The 10,077-nt window shown below is 37.3% G+C and overlaps 1 protein-coding gene across 1 annotated transcript; it reads right to left on the bottom strand.

The window, feature by feature from the left end:
* Positions 1 to 529: 529 nt before the first annotated feature.
* On the bottom strand, positions 530 to 7,810 carry LOC131768949 (COUP transcription factor 1). The gene is made up of 3 exons (XM_059084651.2): positions 7,441 to 7,810; positions 6,274 to 6,858; positions 530 to 2,011 (listed from the first exon to the last, which is right to left on the bottom strand). Exons 1-3 carry the CDS (start codon positions 7,655 to 7,657, stop codon positions 1,737 to 1,739), a joined length of 1,077 nt encoding a protein of 358 aa, XP_058940634.1. The 5' UTR covers positions 7,658 to 7,810; the 3' UTR covers positions 530 to 1,736.
* Positions 7,811 to 10,077: the final 2,267 nt, after the last annotated feature.

Below are 10,077 nucleotides of genomic sequence, written 5' to 3'. Positions count from 1 at the left end.
GGAGGCAAAATAGCACGGGTGATTTACCATTTAATTTTCTGTTTACAGCAAGTGTCTCGGCCAGCAGCTGCATCAGGCAGAATGCGTGGACATCATGAATTATTCATAACCGATAAAGCGGTAAATTTGAACGCTATCCCGCTTTAAAGAGCCCTAAATTAGAAAAGAATGAACCACAATTGGCCCACTAGGCTTCGCAATACTCACTTTTCGGAGTTTTAGAAGTGCGTGCTTCTAAATCAATGCACGGCTTTTTGAAGATTAAAGATTTATCTACAATTTGCACCTAAATGAATGATTTTTACGAAGTAGAAGAATTATCCTTTTGCCCTTGAAAATACTCAAAATTAGGTCATTTATAGTATGAAAGTCATTTTCAAGAGCGATTTTTGAAAACCCCTATCACCCACAACAAATCAAAGCACGGCAAATAGAAGTTCAATCTTTCCTCCAACAGAGTCCGTTTTAATTTCGGAAATTGGTCGACGGGAACCCTTATCCTTCTCAGTTTGAAAATTTTTAGTCGCAGTTACGTTCAAGCCCAGTCCTGGAATAACAATACACCTGTCAAACTAAACAGCTCCATTCGCTTGTGAAATTTTCACAATTACCGCGAATTTTAAAACTGCTACGCGCATCAGCTGTCAAATCTTCGTTTTACAGAATAAGTTAAATCATGATGGTGTACATTGACCGACAAACTGTTAGAGATCGGGAGCTCTTTTCAGAGCTCACCGAACCCCCGATCGCTTAGCAATCTGTATACGATCAGAAGCTCTTTTCAGAGCCCGCTGAACCCCCGGTCGTCCCACACACTTTTAGTGATCGGGAGCTGTTTTCAGAGCTCACTGGACTCCCGTTCGCCCAACAAACTGTATGCGATCGGGAACTCTTTTCAGAGCTCGCTGAACACTTAATCGTTCCACAAACTGTATGCTATTGGAGCTCTTTTCAGAGCTCTTTGAAACCTCAATCCATCCGATGTTTCTTCACATGGTGCCGTCATACTTTTGTGTTGTTAACCCAACGTTTAATTTACAAATAAAGCATGCGCACGACCTCATTAACCCCACAGAAACGACAGCGGTCACTACCAAATCAACCGCAAACAGTTTGTTTCAATCGTACACGAAAATTGGTGACACTTTGTCCGAACCTGCTACAATTAAACACTCAGAAAAGACATACAAAAAACAACTTTCTCAACTTGCCAGCGATGCTCTCATAGTGAAGAAGAATTATTATTCTAAAGCACTAGAATATCTAAGTATATATCTACAAATTTATACAAAAGGTGATTATCTGTGGGTTTGGCACGTCATTTGATTTATTAAGTTACATTTTAAATTATAACCCTGTGATGTGCTTTTTGTACCATGAATTTTTACCATCAAACAGTGGCATGCTTCATAATAAACTTTGAAATTTTCAATTACAATTTATCATCTGCAAGACGGGGTTACCTCTTCTTTGCCTCCTCTGTTATGGCGCGTGCAAACGCCGAAAAGAAAAAGTGCGCAAAGAGTTGATTAGGCAAAGTCTGAGGGCGAGAAAAATAAGAATCTTCTCGTAACAATTTTCGCTTAAAGACTACCTGGAGTGAAAGCAGCGTTCTCATGGTTTGCGTATAGTTAAGATTTTGGCGTTTGTAGTTCATATCAATTCGTGACAAATGTTTTAAAATATTGTGAAATAGGCTTCAGTTATAGCAAAAACAGTTAGCATCCTTTGCCTGTTCACACGGCCGAGTTTTTTGCGTGCGAGATAAGTGTGTTTGCTCTTAGAATGTCGTCGACTAGGTTGTTAATGGACGCGCCACCAATAAGTTTATTGAAGAACACATGCTCAATGATATGTGGCTCCACAGCTCCTAAAGACGTAAGTTTGATGAGTAGCTGACCAAAGCGACCAGACGACTCCGGGCGATTCAAGCGCACGTATTCTTCGAGAGCATTCCTCGTCTTGTTTTGAATTGCTTGGATCTGAACCAAGTCGGTGAGTTGGTCGTTATCTGTTGACACATCAATTGAAGAATTGTTGGTTAAAAGTCGAAATAGTACTTGATCACGTCAAACATGATCGCTACAGGCGCCATCCATTCACATTTAAGTCGCTATTCCAGCCATGGATGATAACAAACTCTCGTCATTTATAGAGATTTTTTTGACATTTTACATAATGGTTATAAAATAAAATGGCCGACCGGCCTGAGGGAGAAATAAATGTACAGAACGTTACCGACGGTATGAAATATTTGAATTATGTTTTTTAACTGATCCTCGCTCTGAGTTATGAGAGAGAAAAGCTTTATTTCATTTATTACGCAAAAATTGGCGGATGAAATTTAAGTCGAAATCGAACCGCCAATCCTACCTTTGTAATAGGGGAACTGAAAATAAACTTCTTAATTTCCTTTTACCATAAAAACTAAGAGATTTGTCCGTCCCTAAACGAACGTAGGTGTATGCGAGAACATTATCACAAATATGGAGATAAAAAGTCAGAAAATGTTGTATAAACTGAGACAAAAAGGAAAAAAAACAAAATTCCCAGTTGTTGACACAAAAAACACTTTCTACACAGAAACGAAATCACAATTTTATTAGAATGAGCACGTTTGTGGAAATAAGTATGGCACACTTTGATGCTAAGTAAACTTAAAAAGTGCATTATCAGAGAATCGAGATGAAACATTTTTCACTGATAATAATAGCAGGCTTAAAACACTTAGTAAATACTTGATGCCATGTAAGTTAGCGGTAAGCAATTGTTATTTTTTCCTTATGTCAATTTCATTCTTTTCTCAAGAGAATGATCAACACTTTTGTTTCTTTTTTGCAACAAAATACAAAGCTTTTGAAATTTTCTTTAAGAATTTGGTATTCCTTTTTGATCTCACAGCAATTAATAGTTAGATATGGTGTTAGTTCTGCAAAGGTGGTCTCCATTTGCTGAAAGAGCTGATAGCGAGTTCGACGCACGCAACAAAAATTTGATATGCGTTTGGCCTTCCATATGTTACCAGCTGGTTATGTGTGCAACGCTTTCTTTCCACACAAACCGTCTTCAAAATTGAAAATTGGTTTTTTGAAAAGCATTAAAGTTCTTTTTTTTTCGATGGAAGACGAGAAACGAAATCTAACGTCAGAAACGGTTCAAACTTGGTTTTTACCTTCCCACATTATTACACTAGCAGAAAATACAAGTCAAAGCAAATAACAAATAAGTTTTGATGAATAGGTTTTTCAAACAAGAACAATAGAATTGTGAGCTTAAAAATGGCTACAAGCTTTTTGAATAAATGTGTCACTAATGAAGAGCTAGTGAAAGAGAGAAACTTTATATTTGTGTAATTATCTGTTGGAAAATTCAATAATAACAGCAGAAGTCATTAAATTAACATCATTGCAAATATACATTCTCGGAGGCAATTTTTAAATCCCAACAGCTTGAAGTCCATCGGGGCAGGGACAAAAGGCGAAGGGCGCGCGTCAAGGTAGTGAACAATTGTGTCACAGTATTTATCATTAAGAGTATGGCTTATCATAAAATTAGAAATTCGCAATTTTGGAGAAAGAAAATTAAACATTTAAAACTAAAGCTACCCCTCGCCTTTAGACAAAGTGAAATACACTTTCTGCAAAATTGAAGTGGTAAATGCCCGAGATATGATGTATTGTTCCAAGGAGATTAACTGAAAAACTTTTTCTTAATTTGTAGGGGAACATACAATATAAAATAAAACAATGAAAATTGCTAAAAAGATAAATAAGGGCGAAGTAAAAACCTTAAATTGGTGAAGCTGCATGGGTTTCAAACAGAAATGTAATAAAAACCAAAATTTTATCTGAACCATTGTTAATATCTGCTGATGTCAAAAATCCCTAAACTATAGTATAACTCAGAAGCGATATCAATTATTTTTTTCAAGAAGAAAAGCTGGAAGATTCTCCTTTTCGTCAAGTTCGAGAACGCAGAATTGTGCGATTTAACAAACTACATGGTCCGCCCACCCGTTTTTTAGTGCGATTTCTTAATGGCTTAGGCCAATAAATATATCATACACAGGGCAGAAACCATATCATCTAGACGAGGTAATAAGATTAGTTTTATTTCTGTTTGTGCAGAAGGTGTCAAACAGTGACCAGCCAATTATGTCCCGAGTAAGTCTAAAAAAACATACATCTCTTTCATTTTAGTTATAAAAATGATTTTGCCTAAAAATTACGAGAAAAAATTTGATTTGGTTATTTTCATTCCTCTGACTTTTCCCCTTTACCTTTACCTTATGATTATTTTGCCGAGACGAGGAAAGACACTGCGACTTCCGCGTTAGAAGTTTCGACAGCCGTAAGGAAAGTAAATGTAACTCTTAAAAAAAATAACAGTTTGAATCTTTAATAATAAAAAAAGGAACAAAATAAGGCAAAGGAGAATATCGCTGATGCAGAACAAGATATTATCGAGTTCTGAGCACAACACAACTCAGTTATACAAACAAACTGCTTGCAACGAGTTCAAAGAAACTCGCTATTTCAAAAGTTATTGTAATTTCTGAAAAAGCGAAAAACGTGCTATAAAAATTGAAAGATTTCGTATTGAGATTGTTACGTTTATGGCCTTTGAGTTTGCACAATCGACTACTTCCTCTTCCAATATTTCCCGCAGTACAGTTCAATGACCCAGAGCTATAGAAATCGATCTTTGCAGCCTCAATATATTTTTGAGGCAATTACCACACAACGAATTAAAGAATTGAAAACATATGCGGCGAACACTGAATTTTTACCGCGATATAAACATCTCCCTTGTCGAAAACGAAGTTGAAGTCATTTAGATTTTAAGCAACTAAAGTTGGCAGACAAAAACTATCAAATTGAAAGTTAATAATTTATTCAAGGCTTTAAGAAATAATCCAGAACGTTGTTTTATACGTAAAAAACACGCACACGAAATTGGAAATTGCGTTAAAATTCATATAAAAACAATTTCATTAGCTATTACGTTTTACGGGTGTGACGCAGAATCAATTGTTGATTTTCATTTAAAAGTCAAAAAAGGAAAAAAAAAACTGTGCCTAATACTTGCATTGAAACACGCAAGAACTTACCCTTGGGCTGAACCTGGGTTCACAATTTATTGTAAAACTCATTTTGCTCGGTTGGGAAAAACACTCATCGTCGTTGTCATTTCCGCAGAAAATCGATTAGCTCATTTTTAACTCGTCAGCCGGAAGGGCCTCTCGCGGCAAAGTCAAACAGTTTTGAATAACCTCCGATTACGGCGAAAGTCAATGTTCAATACTCAACAAATATTAATGTCTAGAACATCAGCCCTCGCACTTAATAAGTTCGCAATCAAATCATTCCCCTAAAAGCTTTGCTAATCCGCATGTTAAGAATATTTCTCTGAGGAGCCGAAAACAGGCTAGCTATGGACAAAATGAAACGAGGAGGGAAATCACGCAATTTCAAATGAAAAAACAGCAACAGACTTCCGGTGAAAGATCATGGCGATAAATTAAATACATTTTAGTTAGCTTGGGCGACTTTCTTTTCCGTTCTTCCGTATTAAAGTGTCAAACGCATGCTAATTTGCAAATTCATGGCGATGGCCTTGAATAAGCGCAAAAGAGATTAACAATTTTTCGAGAATTAATTCTAGCCACTTCATAAACGTAATGTTGTGAAATCAAGAAAAAGGCGTACTTCAGTCGATAATTTGTCGCGCACAACGAAACAATAAGATCAGTATTACCTGAAAACGAAACTTCCCAACAAACACTGTTGATATTAAGAATCTGTAGCCGATATCGTGTTTTTGAATCCGCTATTTACACTGTTTTAGCTATCATGGGTTCAAATATAGACTGGGCAATAGCAGGGTCATAGGCTATGCAACGGAAGGAGGTCATGAACGAGCCATGAACACTTTTGCATCTCGAGAAGGAATCCCACATATAATTTCATTATCAACATTGAAGTCTCATATTTTCGAGCGATATATCGACTCTGTATTCATCTCTAATTTAACTTGTTTTCAGAAATACGTCTCTTTCTTTTCGAAATTTGAGCGACCCCAAAACCGGCATAAACTCCGCAGCCAATTTTAACTTTTTAGAAATAAGACAGAGGGAAAAAGTTAATTCGCATGTTGCTCGAAACTCCTCAGTTCAGTTAAAGCGAAACGCATTGTGATCTCCACTCGATACAAATTTCGTTTTTGACGCCCATCGAATAAAGTGAACAAAAAAATTGCCATAGTCTTTCTTACCTGGGTTAAAAAGTACCAGGGCCTTCAAAAGGGTAAACTCTGTTCTGTTCAAACCGAGCTGCACAAGTTTGAAAACAACCTCATTCAACTTCCCCATGTTATGAAGAACTCTATCCACATGTTCGCTCGCTGTTTTTTCCATCACATCAGCAACCAGCGGGGCTAATTCGAAAGGCATCGCCCATTGAACCAGGTTTATGACGAATATTTTACACCAGTTTTCCTGCAAGAGGCTCACTTGGTCGATATGCGACAGTTCAGCGAAGTGGCGAACGTTCTTTGCCCAATGTATTGACATGAACAACAACCGGGCGGCGATCTCTGTGGTGCTTTCTGCTGGTAATTTGGTGGCGACGTGTACGCTGCCGCTTTCACTTCTGGCTGCCGTGCTGTCTTCTGCAATCGATCTTGTATCACTTTTAGTCTCCGGCGGCCTTTGATAAGGCTCAACAGCCTGCAAATGGTAAACAAAGTCCGACAAGGACACAAAATCTGCCTCTCTTCGGATATCCCCTTTCAACGGCTGGCGGCTACGGTGTCTTTTTCTTCCCTTTTCAAACTCATTCGTTCTGGTTTGCTGTACAGCTGATGAAAACAAATGAAAAAGATTCTCCGTCAGAAGAGAAGAAAAACAAGAGGCTGAGCAAATTACTTTCACCTGTAATGTTGATAAATCTGAACTCATACCTGAACGAAATTAAAGACAATATTTGCGCTACTAAAAAAACGGAAAATTCATCAACAACAAAGCCTTTATAATATCTTGGTCAAATATTTTACCCCGAAATTGTATTTATTATTTTATCAGAGTGAAAATGTTTCTTACCTGCGAATAAATTTGACAACTCTTTTACAAGAGATCTGTTTTGGAAATGTTTGAAAAACTTTGCTTCGTCCCTCAGTGTCGAAAGCAGATCTTTCTCTCGGCTGACATTGGCAACGAAGTTTGTGCAAATATATCATAAGAGAAAAAATGTTTTTCTCTTTCTTAAATAGTCATCCAATTCATTCAAATTATGTGAATCTCATGAGTTACTTTGCCGGGAGACATTTCACCAAACATATTTGGGAGGTTAAACTAGTAATCTATCATCCAACTGAGAGCAATTCCTGACAGACAATGAAATGATTTAGAAAAAGAAAAATAAATGTCAGTTTGCTGCTCACCTTCCCTTTTCATCCCCACCGTTAGACACTTTCTCATTCTGCAATACTGGCAGCTATTCCGAAAGCGCTTGTTCACTGGACAGCATCCTGCCACCCTACAAGTGTAGTACAGCCGTTTCTTGATACTTCGCTTAAAAAATAATTTGCAACCTTCACAAGTATTGGCTCCATAGTGCCGCCCTGTGGAATGATCTCCGCAAACTGAACAGATCTCCATCCGTGGTCGGCTCTGCTCGTTCGCTGTCGCTTATCGTTGTTGCTATGTTATTTTTTTGCACGCTCGAGTGAGCAATCTTAAGCAATGACCTTAGAGACTCTATCAAGCCCCCCTTAAAATTTATAGACATCTATGTATACGGTATTATGTGCTGTCGCCGCCGGTAAAACCATTGCACATGTCACAATTACGAACGGTTATGAATGATTGATTAGTATAGGGCGAATAATTAACATTGAAACGTGAGTTGCGCTCGTTTTATTATATTTTTTTTCCGCAACTCTGTTTTCTTTTCATGTCATCTGTTGAATATTTATACCCTCTAACTTGCAAAACAAAGACTGTTTTGACACATAAGGAAGCAGCTTTTTAATATAATGCGACTCGAATCACGTTTTAATACGGTCAAAGTTATGACTTCTCAGGCGCACCTAAACAATAACGACATCTTCGTGAATCTTTTTTTCTCAGTTTTCTTAATTCATAACTCGTGTCATCAACGGGTCTTTAACTTATCCTGCCTCCATCTAAGAAGTTATGCAGAACTTGTTTATTTTGGTTTTTGAAGAAACATCTAATTCTGTACACGCTGGGAGCGAAGGATTACCACTTTGTGAGAACTTCGCTGTGAAACAATATTGACAGATGTGGCATTCGCACGCTCTTCAAAACAAAACGCTTCGATAAGACACAGCCTTCCGTTTAACCAAGTGGATTCACTATTCACTCAACAGAATATTTAAATTGGTCCTTTTCAAGATAAGATACATACTCGATATCAAACGCAGTTAGAAAAAAAACGACCAATCGGATGAAAATAAGGAGCGTTTTCAGAAAAAGTTTGAAAGAATCGAGAGTTTTAAAAGACAAGTCGATTATAAGAGGCTAGGAAAAAAGGTTTTTTATCGTTACTATAGGTGTTTTCCAAGTAAACGAGACTTGTGATATACAGTAATCATTTGAAAACCGCATGTGAATTTAAAGATGATGTTTTCGCGCTCCGATAAAAGAAAACATTAAATTATGATTTGCAGTTTCGCACGCGTTTATTTCAGAAAATATACTTGTCATTCCGGATATCAAGATGAAATAAATAAAGTCGTAGGCGGTCTCAAGGCAATCAAGGGAAAGTCACGATCAAGGTGTATGTCACTTGATAACAAAGGCCTTCCTTTTAGTCAAGAGGAAGCGGCCATATTGAACTATTAGTGTCCACAGCCCAATTTCCATGCAATCTCAAAATCTGCAAATGCTTGAGAGCTGCTCGCAGATATATCAGTTAAGGTCAACTAGCGCGTGCTTAATTAACCACCGAGCAATTTTCACATCACGATATTTTTAATTCGCCTTAAAGAGACACTCGCTCTTCAAAGAACCACATAACGAGAGCAAATAACAACTTCTTAAAGAAATAACGAGTTGATAATCGATTTCGAATCTCTCGAAGAAAATGACGACTGGATTCCAACGAGAACAGGAAAGTTAAATCAGACAGATAAAAGGCCTTTGAGTTTTCCTTTGCCAATACTTGTGATTTGAATTGGATTCAAACGGCGAATAAACATAGATTTCAAATTAAAACGTCGCCAGAGGGCGTTTTGCTTTAGTTCGTCAGCATTCGCGGGAAAATTTGCGCCATTTACCAGCTGTGACCGTTTATGATTTTCTTCATCTATTTAAGTCCCTCACCAGAGACTTTTGAATTTAATAAATATACCATTCGCCCGCCAAAAAAAAATAGTTTAAAACAATTGCAAACTAAGTTAAATTTCGTTTCTTTTGAGGTATTTAGTGGAGTGACTATTTACCCGAAGGCTGATCCAATACTTTTTGCATTAATTTTCATTAAACTGTCGAGCAAATGAGTCCGAATTCTATTTAAGTTAGAGATATGAATAGTTACACTGAAGCACTTTTCATCCCTGATGTCAGTTTTGCAAAAGAAGAAATACTGTAAAGCGCATCTAAAGTGGTACCTCCAGACCCCAGTCATTTCTTTCATTCGTTAGTTCTAAAGTTCAATACACTCTGCATGTCTTCTCGCTCGCTAAAGCATTGATGCAAAATGCAACCAGCTGGAACAAGATGTTCCGAAAAAATACATAAATTGAGTCATGTTTTTGTTCATTCTTTCCTTTTTTATTTCTTAATTTGCTCAAGGAAAGTGAAAGAGTTACCATAAATCTTTTGTCTCAGTCATAGACTTGCCATAAATTTTCAATTTGCCTGAACGCTTTACTGTTAAGTTAATTCTTAGACCTGCTGGGAAGTTTGCGTGGACGCGAAATAGAGACAATCTAAATTAGAACTGCGCCAACAAGGGAACAGGAAGATTTATGACTAAGCGTTGTCGCTCACAGCCAGTCCCAGCTTGAACAGTGCGACTCCGCTTAATAAGCTAAGTTGTCAAACAAATCAAA

This window comes from Pocillopora verrucosa, chromosome 2, assembly GCF_036669915.1.
Source record: "Pocillopora verrucosa isolate sample1 chromosome 2, ASM3666991v2, whole genome shotgun sequence".
NCBI classification, from domain to species: domain Eukaryota; kingdom Metazoa; phylum Cnidaria; class Anthozoa; order Scleractinia; family Pocilloporidae; genus Pocillopora; species Pocillopora verrucosa.
This window is presented reverse-complemented; position numbering and strand designations above follow the sequence as displayed.